The sequence below is a fragment of the Gracilinanus agilis genome, chromosome 2, assembly GCF_016433145.1.
Source record: "Gracilinanus agilis isolate LMUSP501 chromosome 2, AgileGrace, whole genome shotgun sequence".
Classification (NCBI taxonomy): domain Eukaryota; kingdom Metazoa; phylum Chordata; class Mammalia; order Didelphimorphia; family Didelphidae; genus Gracilinanus; species Gracilinanus agilis.
The window spans coordinates 525691494-525710726 of record NC_058131.1 but is presented as its reverse complement, the minus strand read 5'-3'; the positions used below and the strand labels follow the sequence as shown (position 1 = coordinate 525710726).

Genomic DNA, 19233 nt, shown 5'->3' with positions numbered 1-19233 from the left:
CAGCTCTCTCTCTCTCTCTCTCTCTCTCTCTCTCTCTCTCTCTCTCTCTCTCTCTCCCTCTCTCTCTCTCTCTGTCTCTCTGTCTCTCTTTTCCTTCCTTCTTTCCTTGCTTCCTTCCTCACTTCCTCCCTCCCTTTTTCTTCTCTCTCCCCCTTCCTTCCTTGCTTCCTTCCTTCCTTTTTACCTTCTTTCCTCTTTCTTTTTCTCCCTCTCTTTTTCTCTTTCCCTCCTCTTTCCCCTTTTCTCCCTTCTTTCTTTCTTCCCTTCCTTGTTTTCTTCCTTCCCTCATGACTAACAAAGGAATGTATTTTGCATGACTGTACATATTTGTAATGGATTTCATTTTTCTGGCTTTCTCAGTGGCTGGGGGATGACAAAAAGGGAGGGGAGAATTCAGAACTAAAAATAAAATTGAATTTAAAAAAATAAAGAAAAGAAAAAAGAAAACCTTCACAACTGAAGAAGATGGAAGCTTAAGTTTCACATGATTGATAGAGGTCTCTCTGGGAGACAGAATAAATATCTCCCAAATGCACAGGACTTCCTAATCATTATGGTAAAGCTGGCACTTGGCTCACTCTGCAGCACTGTCTGCAGAAATCATTGTTCATTCTGCTTTTTGCTGAAAGGGCTAGATGCCACTCTTGAATTTGAGGGGAGAGAGTGATTCAGGTAAGGAGCAGCCCCTGACCTCAATGATGAGTTGTGGTTTGCAGATGGCAATGTCCCGTTGAGCAAAGTAGTTAGTCTCAGGATCTGTGTGGGTTGCCACAGCTGTCAGTCTCAGGATACTGTTCTCTGGAGGGCTTTGTACAAAATGAGAGGAGGACAGGCTTGTACTGATGGTTCTGACTGCAACACAAGAGGACCAGAGACCAAAGGCAGAGAGTGAAAGGTTGGAGAAGGACTCTTTAAAATGAGACACGCAGCTATAAGATGGTTAAACTGCCATTACCCTAATAACCACAGTTTGACTAGCACTGGATATGGCGATCCTTTGGGGGAAATGGAGGACATGTTTAAGTTTCCTCTTTGGAAAAAAAATCTCTTGAACTGATAAAACCAGGGTCTAGAATCTTGACCTCATTGACCTGCCAAAACTTTCTCTGAGGCTCTTTCTCTCATTGCAAGGGAAAACAGAGGGCGCTGTGTCGGGACAACACGGGGATCTGTTTTACCCTCATTGTCCTGAAGAGTAAGGAATAACTTCTTTTTGTAGAGTTGTGTAGTGGTGACTCCATTATAGTCCATGGCCTGGATCCCAATCACCAGATCCACAGTCTTTTCCTCATTAGTGTGGTTAAACAACTTCACAGCTAACTCAACGTCTCCATCCAAAGGCATGGAGCTGGATGAATCCAAGAGCATGTGCAGAGGACCTGATGTTTCTGGACTAAGGGAGAGCCCATTGACCTTTCCAGGTTCAGCTCTCTCTTTCCAGACTTTCTCCAATTGCTCTCTTTTTTGTGGAGATCCTGAAGGATGAAAGATACAGAAAATTCACCTCTCAACCTTTGGAGGTTGCATCAGGGGTTCTTAACTGTTTTTTTGTGTGTGTCATGGCTGTCCTTTAACTGCCTAGTAAAGGCTCTTGACCAGTTCTCAGAATGATGCTTTTAGATGTATAAAATAAAGTACATAAGATTACAAAGGAAATAATTGCATTGAAATACAATTGTCAAAATAGGTTTCCAGTCTAAGTTTATGGATTCCTAGAAATCTGCTAATGGAACTCTTGGAAGTACATGAACCCCAATTTAAAAGCTACTGGATTAGATGATCTGTACTAGTCACTTATTCAGTTTATAACTACCTTTCATCTATTCCTATTTGGTCAGATTAAATGAGAAGATATATGTAAAATGCTTTGTAAACCTTAAATCACTATGTTGTCATCATCATTATCATCATTATCTACAAAGAAACCCTCTCCCCATTGCCCCTCAAGAACTGTATTGGATGTCAGGAGGGTCATGGTCCTGCCCTGCCCTGTCCAGCTTTGTACCTTCATGATATTTGTAGTTTTGAGTGATGTCTTCACAACGATTCCCTCCAACCCCCTTGGTGCTGATGTTGTTGCCCACATACTTGGGGCTGGAATCAGCCCGAGCCACTGCCCCATCCTTTGTTCTCATCCAGACTACACAGGAAGCATTGAGTGAGGCAAAAAGAACTGGTGCCACAGGACTCAACCCCAGAGCCCCTTCCTTGATTGCCTTAACTGGAACTAGGTCACAGGTCCCCAAGACTGAAAGAGAGAAAGAAACAGATCAAATTAGGGAAAACTTCTGGTAACTCCTGAATGAGAGGCATTGCCCCAAAGCAAGAGGTCTTCTTGACTTTGCCCATACTCTGTTCCTCTTACTCCTCCTTTCCCTCTTGCCTTATGGAGATTCTGGCCATCATTCTTCTTCTCCCAAGATCATGGAAAGAAATGGGAATAGAGTTTCTGAAATTGGAGATCTTAGGGAAGTTCTAAGGACATTATAACCCTTTGGTGGTAATGAGAAACCTCAACTTTTTTGCTTTGATCAACAGGTGATAAAACACATAATATGTTGGAAATATCCTTAAGATGGTGGCATGAGAAAACATGGAGAAGTATAAGGAACTCAGAATTCATTTCACCGTGTTCATTTCTTCCTCTGACCTTTTTTTCATTTTTTAGGGCTTTTCCATCCTTACCATTATGGCCACTTTCTTTCTGAAGGCTTGAGTCCACAATTTGCCATCCTCCATAACCTGAGGGCAGATCAGGTCTTGTCATCCAACATTCAGTTGAGACTTGGAAAATACTGTCAGTAGCAAAAGGGAAAAACTGAAGAAGGAAAGGAGCAGGAAAGAAGCTCTAGAAATAGAACCTCAATATTTAAGAGACCTCTGATTTTGCAAGTGAGGGTACTCTCTCCACCAATGCAAGAGGGTAGCCCTTCTAATTTTTAGGTGGTTCTTCCTTTCTCGTGATCATTCTTATCATATTCTTCTTCTTCTATTAGTTGCTGTAGTCAAAAAGACTCAGCACCTGGTGGCTAGCTTTTAACTTTTTCTCTGAACTTAGGATGGCCTCTGAATAATAAACATAAGACTTTTGCAGTATGATAGATCCTATCAGAGCTTGTGGTCTTTATGGCCTAGATGTTGAGAACTCAGGATTTCCTTTATACCATAAATAGTTATCAAAACAAACCTTTATTAAAGAAGGAATGGGATGTAGCAGAATTGCTGCATAAATCTAGGGAAGAGGCTGGAAAATGGTTGTTTCTAGTCACCTTGGTCTTGTCTTTCTTTGTATCCCTAGCACTTAGTACAGTCCCTGGTACATAGGAAATGGTTAATAAATGCTTTTTGACTGGCTAGGAAGGTTTATGGATAGTTGCCTCCTCTGCCTCTACCCTTTGAATGTGTATCTGTGATGGCGATGGGAGGTGGGACACATGGCTCTGGATGGCCTGCTTAATTATTTGTACCACTTTGGTTTCATTCATTCCCTATCCCACACTGTTCCCTTTGGCCCTCTGGGGTTTCCTCACCTGATTCGGCTTCCTTGGTCCTCTCCAGTCTGAAGCCCATCCTCATCATAATATTCATTCACGGTCAAGGCTCCTCCTGTGCCTTGGGCTGAGTCAAAGATTGTGATAACTCGGGCAGGGATTCCTAGGGACCTCAGCACTGTATGGTACAAGGAGATCGTGGATAAGTTTGGGCCCATGGCGACATGGTGATCATATCAGGAAAGAGTATTTATTGCATTCTATCTCTGTACAGAATGCTATAGTAGGTGCTGGGGAAAGTATAATTCAAGAAAAAGACCATGGAATTCATACTCTAATTGAACAAAAGTAACACATAAAAACATAGAAAGCCTTCCAAATGTGGAATTATACCCAAAGAGTTATAAAATTGTATATAACTTTTTTTTAAATTTTAAACCCTTAACTTCTGTGTATTGACTTATAGGTGGAAGATTGGTAAGGGTAGGCAATGGGGGTCAAGTGACTTGCCCAGGGTCACACAGCTGGGAAGTGTCTGAGGCCGGATTTGAACCTAGGACCTCCTGTCTCTAGGCCTGGCTCTCAATCCACTGAGCTATCCAGCTGCCCCCTGTATATAACTTTTGACTCAGCAATACCACTAGCAGGTCTGTTTCCAAGGGAAAAAGGAAAAGAACCTCTATATGCTAAAAATTTAGAGCACTTCTCTTTGTGGTGGCAAAGAAATGGAAACTGAAGGGCTGCCCATCAACTGGGGAATGGCTGAACGAGTTGTGGTATATGATTGTGATGGAATACCAATATGCTGTAAGAAATGATGAGCAGCTTAGATTTAGGAAAATATGGAAAGACTTGCATGAAATAATGCCGAATGAAATGAGCAGAACCAAAAGAATATGGTATACAGCAACAGTAATATTATTTGGAGTAACTGTGAATGACTAAATATGGTTCCATATCTATCTATCTATCCATCTATCTATCCATCTATATGTCTGTCTATCCATCCATCCATCCATTCACCTCTCTCTCTTTCTCTCTTTCTCTCTTTCTCTCTCTCTCCCTTCTTCAATATGGGTTTGGGAAAGAGGGACAACTCTGAATTCAAAATGTATGCCCTAAAAATGTTTTTAAAGGCTTTCAAATAAATGCAAAAATAGCACACATATACCATACACAGAGAGATAATATAATATAGATACAGATACATACATAGATATATAGTCTTATATATCTATAGATATACATGTCTACATATGTAGGACCTTTGGGAATGCTGAAATGGAATCCTTGAGGCAGGATGGGGTTAAGGTAATGTTTCATCTGTGTTTGAAGGAAGATATGATATTCTGAGAAGGGAAGAGTATTTCTTTCAAATCATAAAACCAAAATAAAACAAAAAACAGTGACACTAGTGAGCTGCGGGAGCTAGGCAGGTAGGAAGAGCCTTTTACCTGAACAGGTGACAGCTGCCAACACCCAGGCCTGCTTTTCAGGCACCTGCCGCCCTTGGCCAGTGAGCCAGTGCCTGAGGATGGGCAAACTCCCTCGGCGCTTGTACAGGAATCTCTCGTCCTTGGAATCTTGGGTTTGAGATGTGGCCAGAATACTCTTCTCCTTCCTGTCGTTCAGCTGTTGGAGAATTGGGTGTGGGAGAGAGATGTTAGTACTGATCTCCTCAGATACTGCAGAGGAAAAGGCCCTGTGCCAAATGGAAGTGAAGGGCCTACTTCTAGGTTTGGGTGGCCTCTCCATCCTTCTTAGTTTTTCTCATTTTTTGACCTATTTGTTTTCTTTCTCCTTTCTTGTCTTCTTCCTTCTTTTCCTCCTTTTCTTTCTCTCCTCTCCTCTTTCTTTTCTCGCCTTTTCCCTCCTCCATCTCTGCTCTGCTTCCTCTCCTTCTCTTTTTCATTCTACCCTACTTTGTATCAGGCCACTTCTATGCCCTCTCCTAGCCTAATCCCCTGTGCCTCATCCATTTCTTCATCGAAGTGACCAGGTCCACTCATGAAAAAATGTCATTCTTTTGGAAGGGTTGTAAGCAGCCTGGGGGAAGTACCAGGAGAATCTGTAAGAAATGGCATTATGGGCAATCCTGACTCTGAGACTCCAGTACAATTTAAAAATCAAACCTTCATAAATATGTAAATAGCAAATATTAGAGATAGACACTTCCCAAGAACCCTAGCCTCCAGGAGGGAGAAAGAATAAAACTAATGGGATTCAAAACTGGAACGTAAAACTGGGTTGTATTTTCCCCCCTTACTTCCAAAGTGAGTCTTCACCAACATTTATTAAATGACTATTGTGTTCAGAGCCCCGTGCCAGGCGCTAGACTGAGATACAAAGCCAAGTACTTCTTTTTTCTACATGAAACCTTTTCTGATTCTCCTCCCAACTGCTAGTGCCTTCCCTTCCTAACTTTGCTATTGTTATTTTTTAGTCACGTCTGACTCTTGGTGACTCTGTGGACTATAGGATGCCAAAAACTCTCCCAGGGGTTTTCTTAGCAAAAATACTAGAGTGGTTTGCCATTTCCTTCTCCAACAGATGAAGGCAAACAGAATTAAAGTGGCCTGCCCAGGGTCACGCAGCTAGTGTCTGAGGTCAGATTTGAACTCAAGTCTTCCCGACTCCAGAGTCAGCACTCTATCCATTGAGCCACCTAACTTCTTCCTCTTCCCTACCTACCTAATATTCATTTTGTAATTATACAAGAGGAGCCTGCAAATACAGACAGCAATATGGACATAGAGAGACAGACAGACAGACAGACACACGCATACTCTCTCTCTCTCTCTCTCTCTCAACTTTTTCATACCATTCACTTACCAAGGCTCCAAGCACCCGGGTCACATGGATAGGGTCATTCCACTGGTTGACTTTCTTATCTACTTCCAGTAAACTGAGACTGAGATCAATGACATTGACCTCAAACTGTAATTGCAACGAAGGGGGGATGCGTCAAAGTCCTTAAAAGACCTCCTCTGTTAGTCCTTTGTAAGAAAAGTTTCCAACTTGAGCCATCCTTCCTCACCCTTTTCCGGAATCTTCCCCCTCCCTTCTCTTGCCCAACTGGTCCCTCTTCTCCACCCTCTCTGCCTAATCAAGAGACTTTCACTACGTCCTGTTTCTTCTTCCTTCTCCATGCTCTGGCAAGTGTTTGTCCAATCAAGGCGTTAACCCAGAGGAAAAGAATGACCTACTGACATGCCCTGAGATCAAGGAAATTTGGACTTCCATCTTTGAAATGGACTCTGAGATTGGCAACCCCATTGTCCCTGTTGGTCCTAACCTAAGAGGTTCAGTACCTGGCCAAAGTCCCAAGGGTGTGGCTGGATGCAATCCGATGTGCCCAGGTAGATGAGGCCATTCTGGCTCAGCAAATATTCCCTGCGCTGTGCCTCGTTCTCCAAGAAGACTGCATCCTCTAGTGGACAAGATCAAAACAAGATGGTACCCAGAGTTATTCTCAACGGCATGACCTTCAATCCCTCAGGGAAAAATGGTGGGGGGTCAGTAGAGGTCTTCCTAACTCTGCCTGGGGGCAATGAGAAGACTCCTTTGTATCACTCCTTCAATAACCAGGCTTTGGGGGCCTGCTTTCTTTGGTGGAGAGCAGGAGATGTTATGAGGCTCCTAGCATCATCATTATTTGTTGACACCTTCTGACTATGTGGAAAGAAGGAAAAATAACATTCCCTCCTCCTGTATAAATGGAGATTTTGAACCTTGGACTTCATCCCCCATAAGTTCCTTAGTTTTCCCAAAATTCCTTTTAATCTCTCCTGCACCTCCATGTTTGTGTGGTCACGTTATTGTTTTATATTTGGCTGTGACTCCACCCTCTTTCTCTTTGGTTCCTGGGAATGGGCTAGTTAGTACCTTTTAGTTAGTCTCTCTGTTAGTTTATTATTAATAAGATATTCATACATATAATATTTAGTATTTTGCATATTAATTTTAATCTCCACACTCCCTACCCTCATTCCAGACCTTTCGACTATAGCCAAAGTAGTAGGTCTCAGAAAAGAGGGCAACGATGAACCTTGTGACTAGATTCAGGGAGCATCTTTCTGTTATTAATGGGGGCAGGATTTTCTTGATTCAAAGCCAATGAGGAACTTGAAAAGGGATACCACAAGTGTCTAGGCTTGGCTCTCTATCCTCTGAGCCACCTAGCTGTCCCTACCCCAAACCCTGCCAATCTGACTTATTTCCAATGCCTTCCTTCTGTTCATTATTTAGGTGACTCAGATAGTGTGTTGGGCCTGGAGTTAGGAAGTCTCAACTGGTGATTTCTAATCTGGCCTCAAACATTTACTAGCTATGTGACTCTGGGGAAGTCACTTAGTCCTGTTTGCCTCAGTTGCTGCATCCAATAAAATGAGCTGGAGAGCAAAGTGGCAAGCCATTGTAGTATCTTTGCCAAAAAAAAAAAAAACCCAAAAGGGGTTCCAAAGAGTCAGACATAACTGAAAGTGACTAAGCAACAAACAATATATCCTGTTTTTGGCTTGCTTTGTGTATATTTCTTTGTGGGTTGTCTCCTCCATTAGACTGTAAGCTCTTTGAGGGCAGGAACTGTCTTTTTGAATCCCCTATTCTTAGCACAGTGCCTGACACATAATAGGCACTTAAAAATCTGCTTGGTTGATTTATTCTCTTTTGTGCATTAAAAATGCTTCTTTTATCTTCTTTTCTTTGGCTACAATTCTTTTTCCATTTAGTTTCCAAAGTGATTTTCCTAAAGTGTAGATCTCACTATGTCACCTTCCTTTTTTCGGCCAAACTGTAGTGTCTTCCTGTTACCTCCAGGACCAAATATAAAGTACTTTGCTTGGCATTTGAAGCTTTTCACAGTCTGGGTCTGTCCTGACTTTCTAATTTTCTTACATTGCACTCCCTTCACTGGACTCTATCATCTAGTCACACTGGTACACTCGATTTTTCTAGAATACAACACTCTGCAAATTAACACCAGCTGACACCCATTTCTCTCTCTCTTTTCTCATTTCTCTCTTCCTTTCTATCTTAGAATTAGTACCATGGATTGGTTCCAAGTCAAAAGAGAAAGTAAGAACTAGGCAAACAAGATTACATGACTTGCCCAGGGTCACACAGCAAGAAGTATCTGAGGTCAGATGTGAACCCAGGACCTCCCATCTCTGGATCTGGTTCTCAAACCACTGAGCCACCTAGCTTCCCCATCCCCATTTCTTGAATGCTTTTTCCTAATCTCTGTCTCTTAGAATCCCTGGTTTCCTTTAAGATTTGGGTGAAGAAATAATTGGGAAAACATTAATTGCTTATGGGTAGGATGAGCTAACATAACAAAAATGACAGTCCTACCCAAATTAATTTACTAATTCAGTGCCATACCTATGAAACTACCAAGAAACTGTTTTTTGCTGAATTAGAAAAAAATCATAAAGTTCATTTGAAAGAACTAAAGATCAAGAATATCAAGGGAAATAATGAAAAAAATGTGGAGGGGGGCCTAGCAGTACCAGATCTTAAGCTGTACTATAAAGCAGTGGTCATCAAAACAGTATGGTACTGGCTAAGAGACAGAAAGGAGGATCAGTGGAATAGACTAGGGGTAAATGACATCAGCAAGATAGTGTCTCATCCCAGCTTTTGGGATGAGAACCCACTGTTTGACAAAAACTGCTGGGAAAACTGTAAATAGTGTGGGAGAGTTTAGGTTTAGATCATCATCTCACACCCTATACCAAGATAAATTCTGAATGGGTAAATGACTTAAATATAAAGAAGGAAACTATAAGTAAATTAGATGAACATAGAATAGTATACCTGCCAGACCTATGGGAAAGAAAAGAATTTAAGACAAAGCTAGAAATAGAGAATATCACAAAATATAAAATGAATAATTTTAATTACATTAAATTAAAAAGGTTTTGTACAAATAAACCAATGCATCCAAAATTAGAAGGGAAGCAACAAATTGAGGGGAAAAATCTTTATAACAAAAAGCTCAGACAAAGATCTAATTTCTCAAATATTTAAGGAACTAAATCAATTGTACAAAAAAATCAAGCCATTCCCCAATTGATAAATGGGCAAGGGACAGGAATAGGCAGTTTTCAGATTGTAGGACCCCAAAGTTATGACACAGGATCTAAGCAACCACAAGCTAAGGACTTTCCAGCCGGGACTCTTTCAAGAACCCTTTCTCTTTCGAGGTTACTAACAACAGGATATCCGTTGTGACACAATGGTAGGAGAGAACTGAGATCCAGAGTGCTTTCATTCTGGGGGTTCTAAGTTGATCTAGAACTCTCACAGACTTCTTCCATTCTAAGAGTTCCATTTCTCCCAAACTGAAAGGGCAAGTTGGGGAACTTGAGAAGACTATATGAGTTTTTAGCCAGATGGATGTCCTGATTGCTAAGAAGTTCAGTACCAAGGCAGGACACATTTCCTTAGGTTGATTTCCACTTGCCCGGCCAGATGCCCTCACTCCTCTCTAGACCCCAGGGACATAGGGAAGGAAAGATTGCAGAAGGAATGACTCCAAGATCCCAAAATGGTACATCCATATAATTCTCTCTAGTTCCTCATATTCCATGCTCTCTTCTTGGGCTATCAATCCCTTCATTCTGGATGTCTTCTACAAAGATAGCTCAGAATAACCTCAAACCAAGATTTGAAGGTGCTCCTGAAATTTGGTGTCCTCCAGAAAAGGTAATATCTCATTGTAGGTAGTCATCATCAGCCACTTAATTGCATTCTTTCATTCTGGGATCTGATCCTTCCTTTTTTTTCCCCTTTAAGTTCTAGGCTTAAAATCAGGACATCCCTCTGTGCATTATCTTGATTAAATTTTCCTGCTGAGTTCAAGAGGACACAATTCCAAGCATCCATCAGTTAATGAGTACAGATAGATGACTTATGATCCAGTCCCCAAATGAGGTAGATATATCCTTGGAATCTATAATAGATTTCTAAAAACAATTAACTTAATTACATTGCAGATGAGAAGAGGCAATAAAGTGCTGACACCCAGATAGACATGCCCAATTGCAGACAGGAAGAAGATCCTGGAGGTAGTAGATCCTAACAAGCCAAGGTGGTCAGTTTTTTTTTTTTTTTAAATCTTGCCTAGTAGTTGTGCTTTCCCTAACTACTTCACGTTTGTTTTGTAGTTATTCTGCTTATTTTGTATAAGCTTTATTTGTTCACATATCTTTAACAGAATATACATTTTTTGAGGGCAGGGATTAGGCAGCAAGGAAAGAAGTTTTTATGAAATGCCTACTATGTGCCAGGCACTAGGCTAAATACTTTACAAATATTATCTCATTTTTATTGCTGTAAGAACCCTGAGAAATAAGTTTTATGATTATCTCCATTTTACCACTGAGAAACTAAGGCAGATAGAGGGTAAGTGACTTGCCCAAGTTCACAAAGTTAATAATTGTCAAAGACTAGATTGGAATTCTAGCCTTCCTGATTCCCAAGTCTGGCACTGTGCCATCTACTTTCATTTTTTTCTTTTTACAACCCTAGTGCTTTATACAACTCCTGGAGCATCATAGGTACTAAATAAATTCTTGTTGATTGGTTGATTGAATAAGGGATCATTGAAGCCAAAGTTGTATTTCCCTTGTATTCTCCTGGGGAGGAAAATGCTTCTATTCTCTGAATGGTTTTGTCCCTGGTTGATTGATTGAATGAGTGATTACTAAAGCCAAAGTAGCATTTCCCCGAATTTTCCTGGTCTTCCTGACTCCAGGCCCAAAGCTCTTTCTATTGGGTCATCTAGTGGCCTGTGCACTAGACCCAGGTCCTCTGGGCCCATATTCTTCTCCAGAGAGCTGGTGTCCGAGGATACAACTTACCTCGTGCCCAGGGATTAAAAAGTAGCGTGAAGCGGCCCAGGGGGTACTGAGTCCTTCGAGAGGCCCGAAGCAGGAGGGAGTAGTGGCCGATGATGGCATCAGCAGGTGTGGTCACCGTGATGGTCCAAGTTTGGAAATCTCTGTCTTCTATGGCTGCACTCCACCATTTAGGGTTCCCTAGGCTGGTGATGGGGAATTTGACCTTGGTCCTGTTTGTCTTGGAAGGCTGTTCCCCTGAAGAGACATAAAGGAATCACTCTGGCACTTGGTACCTTTGCTGATAACAAGCTGGTGGTGTGAGTGCAAATTAGTTGGGATGTGAGTATAGAGAGATGTGTGTAAGTCCCTGAGGCTGGATTGGAACTCAAGTTCTCTTAAGTCTAGGCTCAGTGATCTATGCATTGTACCATCTAGCTGCCCCATATTTAGGCAACTTTCTTCATACCCTCTCCCCCAAAACCCCTACCCCTAACCTCAACCCATTCCTTGGCCTTTTTTTTCCCTTTAATCCAGGAAAATAGAATTCAGGGTTTAATAAGGATAGTCAGGGTTCAGAGAATCTCATAGGGTACTGATGAGACTATCTATGGCCTGTATTTTTTGAAAGCAGAGGAAAAAAGGGATGTGGGATAGAACTACCAAATTCCCTTAATCTGAATTGTCCTTACCCTTGCCTTTCAGTGATCTCCCCCCCCCCAAAGTTGGGTTCCTTGTCTCTATAAATTATGTCCCTTGGGCATTCACGCCCCTGTAATCTCTAGTGGATCAATCTGCTAGTTGGAGGATGTCTAATACTGGACACAATTGTGACTTTACCTTTCAGTGCTCTGCCACATAGGGAAGGAAAGGGAAAGGAACAAGTACTTATTAAGTACCCACCACATCCTAAGGACATTAAGTGACCTTTTTTGGTTCACACAGCTAGTATCTAAGGCTAGATTTGAACTCAGATCTTCTTCAATACAGGCCCAGTGCTCCATCCACCGCGCCAACAGGTGCCTCTAAATAGACAAAAAGGGCCATATTTCCCACCCTCCTGGGAAGTGTGTCCATCCTCTGCCAAGGTTACCTACCCGTTTGAGCCACAAGGGAGACCTTCTTTAAAACCCGGAGGAATCCTCGAACCAGTGGTCGGAGGTGCAGGGTGATGGTGAAGGGCTGCCCTCTGCGGACAACGAGGCGCCTGGAACTGATGTCCATGGTGTGATGTTCTTCATTGTTTCTGGTTATCTGCAAGTCGCAGCTCTGGATATTCAGGGCTATTGGAGGGAAATGAAATTGTGAGGTTCAAGCCGGTGTCTTAGATCAAAAACCGGACTCGTTCTAGTTGTTGTCAATCTTTTCTGACCACGGCCCTAAAACCTACAATCCACAGACTCTGGGATCCTCTAACCAAGGACCTGCAACCTAAAATTTATATTTTACTCACTAAAATTTGTATTTCTATTGACCCAGAACCACAGAGTTTTGTAGACCGTAAGAGAGCCTTAGAGATCACTTTCTGGAGGAAGAAACCAAAAGGTGAACAAGAGGCTCAAGCGATTTATCCAAGGGAGGGAAGGGTCAAGAATTTGTTAAGCACCTACTATGTGGTAGGTGTTGGGTTAAAAACTTTACAAAAATTTTCTCATTTGATGTTCATGACAGGCAGATATTGTTATCCTCATTTGACTGCTGGGGAAACCAAGGCAAATGGAGACTAAGTGATTACACACCTAGTAAATGTCTAAAGCTTTACTTGAACTTGGGTCTTTCTTCCCAATTCTGGGCTTAGGGTTCTAGCCACTGTGTCATCTTTGTGCCTTTGTCTTACATGCTCAAAGGTTAAGGAAGGAACAAAGGATATTATGCTTAGCTGACAGGTGTTCTCATTTTATAGATGGGTAAAGTGAAATAACTAGAGTGTATTCCCTTTTTTTTAAACCTTTACCTTCCATCTTGGAATCAATACTGTGTATTGGTTCCAAGGCAGAAGAGTGGTAAGGGTAGGCAATGGGGGTCAAGTGACTTGCCCAGGGTCACACAGCTAGGAAGTGTCTGAGTCCAGATTTGAACCCAGGATTTCTTGTCTCTGGGTCTGGCTCTCTGTCCACTGAGCCACCCAGCTAACCCTGTAAGAGAACTATTTCTAATACTCCCAATGGGAAACTGGGCAAGTCATTGAACTTCCTTGGGGCCTCAACTTCCTCATCATATATATGAAGAGGTTGGACCAAATGATCTTTAAGACCCCTTCCAGCTTTAAATGTTAGTTTGCTGTGGTCAGGATTTCATTTTCAGGGACAGCTAGTTAGCATAGGGGACAGAATTCCAGACCTGGTGTCAGGAGGTCCTGGGTTCAAATGCGGCCTCAGATACTTTCTAGTTCTATTACCCTGGGCAAGTCACTTGACCCCAATTGCCTAGCATTTACCACTCTTCTGCCTTGGAACTGATACTTAATATCGATTCCAAGATAGAAGTTAAGGGTTTAAAAAAATGATTTCATTTTTCCCATCTGTAAAATGATATATCTGGACAAGATATCCTCTGAAGTCTATTCCATTTCTAAATCCTTTAATTCTATGGATGAGATCATCAGGGGAGAAGATGCAGAGAGATAGAAAAGAGAAAAACTTAGCAAATCCACAAAGAGAGTAATGGGAGATCAGCTGATGTTAGAAAGTTTGTTGTTGTTTCCTCCAGGGGACAGTTGCTTTAAATATCTGAAACAATCAACTTTTTTATTATTATTTTTTTCCATAGTTACCTGATTCATGTTCTTTCTCTCCCCTCCATCCCACCCCCCAGCTGACTTGCATTTCCACTGGGTTTTACATGTGTCATTGATCAAGACCTATTTCCATATTACTGATAGTTGCACTGGGGTGGTCGTTTTAGAGTCTACATCCCCAATCATATCCCCATCAGCCCATGTGTTCAAGCAGTTGTTTTTCTTCTGCGTTTCTACTCCCACAGTTCATCCTCTGAATGTGGATAGTGCTCTTTCTCATAAGTCCCTCATAATTGTCTTGGATCATTGCATTGCTGCTAGTCCATTACATTAGATTATACCACAGCATATCCATCTTTGTATATAAACAATCAACTTTTTGATGAGAAAGCAGGTGGTATTTGCTTATTCGTTTGAAGGGCACCCTTCACTTTTTGCATTTATCTAATTGATACTGCCATAGCTAGGATCTGGCTAGTGGCCTGGAGAATGAATTTTTTTTTAAACCCTTACCTTCTGTCTTAGAATCAATACTCTATATTGGTTCCAAGGCAGAAGAGTGGTAAGGGCTAGGCAATGGGGGTTAAGTGACTTGCCCAGGGTCACCCAGCTAGGAAGTGTCTGAGACCAGATTTCAACCTAGAACTTCCTGAGTCTAGGACTGACTCTCAGTCCACTGAGTCATCCAGCTGTGCCCTGGAAAGTGGATTTTTACCAGGCCTGCTTTAGATTTGCTTGATGGCAAATCTCTTTTATCTTCAAGACAATTCTCTCTGAAAATTCAAGGGTTCGTTTGAGAATTTGTTTTGTTTGAATAAGCATATTTGTTATAAGGATTTTTTTCTTTCCTTTTTTTTGGGAGAGAAGGAGATTGCCATTGGAGCTCTGTATCCCAGAGAAATCAAAGAATAAGGAAAAGGATCCAAATATCTAAAAATATCTCTAGCCACTCTTTTTGTAGCAGCATAGAACTAGAAACTAAGAACGTGGTCATTCACCTGGGAATGGATGAACAAATTATGGTGTTAAGAGAGTTTTTTCTTAATTCTCCCCTTTTTTTCTAATTAAGAGGCAAGGGAGCAAAAAGATTTCAGAGTAAGAGCCTCCTTGCTGTGCAAACAGTCAGTTGATGACAGTTAGAAGGATGTGGCTGAGAGTTAGTCAGCTCCAGTTGTTGGTTGGAAAGGGCTTTTGTCTCTGGATCCCCTGGGGAGAGGAGTGTGTGGCTCACTCTCTCTGGGACTGGTAATTTCTAACTGAGAGTTGGAGACATAGAAACTGATATAAGGCCTTAACAGCCTTATTGATTATTGATTGTCTTGGGTAGATAGATAGACAGACAGACAGACAAACAGACAGATAGATAGATAGATAGATAGATAGATAGATAGATAGATAGATAGATAGATAGATAGGGGTAAATTATTAGATAGTCAGTGTAGAGAAGTTTAGGCCTGGGCTTTGCCATGGCAAAAGGCACTGCCCTCGAAGGCAGATAGATTTAGGGTTTTTTAGAAAAATTTTAGATAGGATTGGGATTTTAGGTATAGTTATAAACTATAAGATTACTCTCATTTTCCTCCTTTCTATTTTCTATCCGTACTTTCCTAATAATAAACTAAGTGTTTTGTGTTTAAGAAACTGCTCTCCTGACTTTTGTTCAAACACCTACCCCCAAAATTTAACCCTTCACAATGGTAAACAAAGGAAGTGGAATATCATCGTGCCATTAGAAATGATGAAAGGGATGATTACTAGGGAGAAACTTGGAAAGATTTGTATGAGCCAATGTAGAGTGAAGATTGAAGATCCAGGAGAACAAATTATACAGTAAGAGGAACAATGTGATGACAAACAACTTTGGAAGTTTAAGAACTTTGATCAATGCAATAACTAAAAGCTTCAGAAAACTGATGATGAAGAATACTACCAACTCTTGCCAATGAGATAATGGACTCAAATACAGAATAAGACATACATTTTTACATAGTCAATGCAGGAATTTGTTTTATTTGTTTATGTGTGTGCCATATGTAACCCCAGTTCCAAAGCCCATTGGTATGGCACTCTCTTCTTATTGGTAGAGATCAATGCCCTACATCTGCATCAAGGTCAAGTTGGAGCTGAGGAAAGCAAGAGAGAAGACACCAGAAGTGTCTATTCCATATCCCTTTGGGCCACACAAAGAGACTCATGTTACATTTGGAGGATACCCTGTCCAATAGATACAAGGTATTTTCTTTTTTTTATGGAACTATGGAGGTGGGAAGAGAGAATAAGTACTTGCTAATTGAAAAAATAAATTAAAAAAATTAAGAGCTCTCTTAATTTAAATTGGCATCTTTCCCAATTCCCAGAGGCAAGTAGGGATGAAAAGGGTAGAGATTAAGAAAGGGAAGAGGAATCATTGCATTTTTTCTATCATTTTCTTCTCTCTCCTTTTCTTACTGATGGTATAGCTGATGAAAGAATAGGCCCATAAATTTAATGGTGACACCAAATTCAGGAGAATTATCTTAGAGATATTTTAGAGAACTAGATTCAAATTCAAATATGACCTTGCCAAGTTGGAGAACTGGGCAGATAAAAACAAGATGAAAATGGAGTGCCAGTGCCAGATAATTCACTTAAGTAGAAAAAAACAAATTATACAAATGCAAGATTGGGCGGGACTGGCTTTGTGGAATCTTGACAGAGAGAGAACCAGAGATCTGAAAATCTTGATAGCTGTGTATAAGTCAGCAATGGCTTAAAATTAGGGATTTTTATCACTATTGTTTAATGAGATAATATTTATAAAATGCTTTGCACAGTATCTGGCACATAGTAGGTGCTTAATAAATATTTATTCCTTCCCTCTCTTTCACTCCCAGAATAATGAGAGGAGGTAGGGAACTGACTTCTCTTAGGTAATAGGATCCTCTACCTAGGGTAGACATTGTAACGAGCATAGTCATTATAGCAACTAAGTGCAGGGGCCAACAGATCACTGGGTAATTGTAGTCATTAATCCATCAAAAAATATTTAGTAATTGCCCATTATATGTCAGGTATTGTACTAGGGTCTGGTTATACAAATTACAAGCATTAAACAGAATCTTCCTTTAAGGAGCTTTCAATTTACCAAAAGGAAACAGCTAGCAGCTTCCATTATGTCCCTGTCAACAAGGTCATATGTAAATCTATGCAAAATCTATGCAAAATATAGATTCATCCTCCCTATAAGGCAGGAGGAAGGCACAAATAACATTCTAATTAGGTGGCACCTTTTAAGCCGAGCTTTGGAGGAAGAAAGGGATTAATTTTTTAATGAATTTTTATTGGTATCTTTTATTTTTACTTTGCCTAGACAGTCCCCTGTATACCTCTGCCATCCTTCATGATAAATCTACTTTTAAAAAGGAAAAAGGGAAAATAAATTCAGCAAGATTGATCACTGAATCAAAAAATTCTGAAATTAGATACAGTGTTCCCCACCAAGGACAGTGACCTTTGCAAAGAAGGGGGAAACACCTTTCTGTGTCTCTTCTTTGGGGCCAAATTTGCTCTTTATTCTTTCACATGTAGTGAATTTGTATTGTATACAAATTTGCTCTTTATTCTTTCACATGTAGTGAATTTGTATTGTATTTGTACTGTATACAAATTTGCTCTTTATTCTTTCACATGTAGTGAATTTGTATTGTATTTGTATTGTATATTGTAGTCATTGTATATTTAAATTTCTTTGCTCTGCCAATGTCAGTTTGCATCAAATAATGTAAAGTTTTCCATACTTTTCTAATATTTTTTTATGTTCATCAACCATCATATTCATGTGCCACAATTTTGTTTGATCATTTCCCAAACTGATGGACATTTATTTGTTTCTAAGGACTTGAGTACCACAAAAAAATACTACTATAAATGTTTTGCGCTATTATAAATATTTTGTTGTACACGGAGACTGCTTTTTGTTAATGATTTCCTGAGGATATAAGTCTAGCAGTGACGTTTCTGGGTCAAAGGATATGGATATTTTCATGACTTTATTTGCATCATTCTAAATTGTTTTCTAGAATTGTGGTTTAAATTTTTTTAAATTAATCCACTGTTCCACCAACAATGTATGTCTCCACACAGCCCATGTAATAATATCTACTATTCCCATTTTTTGTTATCTATCAATTTGCTGGATATGAATTTATCCAATGTCATTTAAAAAATCCTTACCTTCTGTTTTAGAATGAACAGTATTTATTCTAAGGCAGAAGAGCAGTAAGGGCTAGATGATCGAGGTTAAGTGACTTGCCCAGGGTCATACAGCTAAGATGTGTCTGAGACCAAATTTGAACCCAGATCCTCCCAATTCCAGGCCTAGCTATCTATCCTCTGAGCCATTCTATGTCATTTGTTAGTGTTTTCCCTTTTAGGCATTAGTCTCATGGTGAAATGCCTTCCAACAAAAAGCCCAGGTAAATACCTATAATACCAGAGCACTCTCTGGACAGAGTTTCCATCACTATATATTTCTTTACTCCTTATCCCCCTTACCTCCAGAAAGGATAAAGATATCTGGTTTATTTATTCATAGACCCATGGGTTCATATTTAATTACTTAAGCACTTTTGACTCTTGACAAATGAGGTTGAGGAATTCACTTCCTAATTCCAGCACTACCATCAGGGTCTTTAATTCTAACGATAACTTCCCACGCATGGAAAGACAGCATAGACCCCATATCCAGCTTACCTTGTCCCATGTCTTCACGTTCCTATTCTCTACTCAACTGTACGAGGAAGCTCTCTGGTTCTCAGACTATTGTTTCTGGACAGACACTTTGAATGTTTCCCAAGCTGATGGTTGAAAGGATGGGCTTTAAGAACCTGTGAATGGCAATGACTTGTTTCCACTTTCCCTCTTGGGGCCCAACACAGGCTCCATCTCTTCTGTTCCCTCCCCTTTGGTTATCTTACTGACCTGTCCTCTGAAGATGACCCATTTTTCTTTTATCTTTGGACTCCATACTGTTTGGGGTGGGTGTGTTCTCATTAGGCTAGGGGAAAAGAGCTATAAACTTTCCTGGCCTTGGACAAATATCACCCCACCTCTCCAGGCAGCTGTCCCTACAGTTGTCCCATTGCTTTAGATACAATGGGAACAAAAAGCCCAGAGAAAGAGAAAT

At 40.6% G+C, this 19233-nt stretch overlaps 1 protein-coding gene across 1 annotated transcript in view; it reads right to left on the bottom strand.

Moving 5' to 3' along the window:
• Positions 1-18867, bottom strand: part of EPB42 (erythrocyte membrane protein band 4.2) — a 21580-nt gene extending 2713 nt beyond the window's left edge. Inside the window, exons 1-11 of the mRNA XM_044662186.1 lie at positions 18801-18867; positions 12430-12615; positions 11357-11590; positions 6803-6921; positions 6324-6428; positions 4946-5123; positions 3531-3669; positions 2686-2795; positions 2006-2248; positions 1179-1475; positions 692-852 (exon numbers count right to left, since the gene is read on the bottom strand). Coding sequence (XP_044518121.1) covers positions 692-852; positions 1179-1475; positions 2006-2248; positions 2686-2795; positions 3531-3669; positions 4946-5123; positions 6324-6428; positions 6803-6921; positions 11357-11590; positions 12430-12615; positions 18801-18810 — 1782 coding nt within the window. The 5' untranslated portion in view covers positions 18811-18867. The remainder of the gene's footprint in view (positions 1-691; positions 853-1178; positions 1476-2005; positions 2249-2685; positions 2796-3530; positions 3670-4945; positions 5124-6323; positions 6429-6802; positions 6922-11356; positions 11591-12429; positions 12616-18800) is intronic.
• Between the last annotated feature and the right edge of the window lie 366 nt (positions 18868-19233).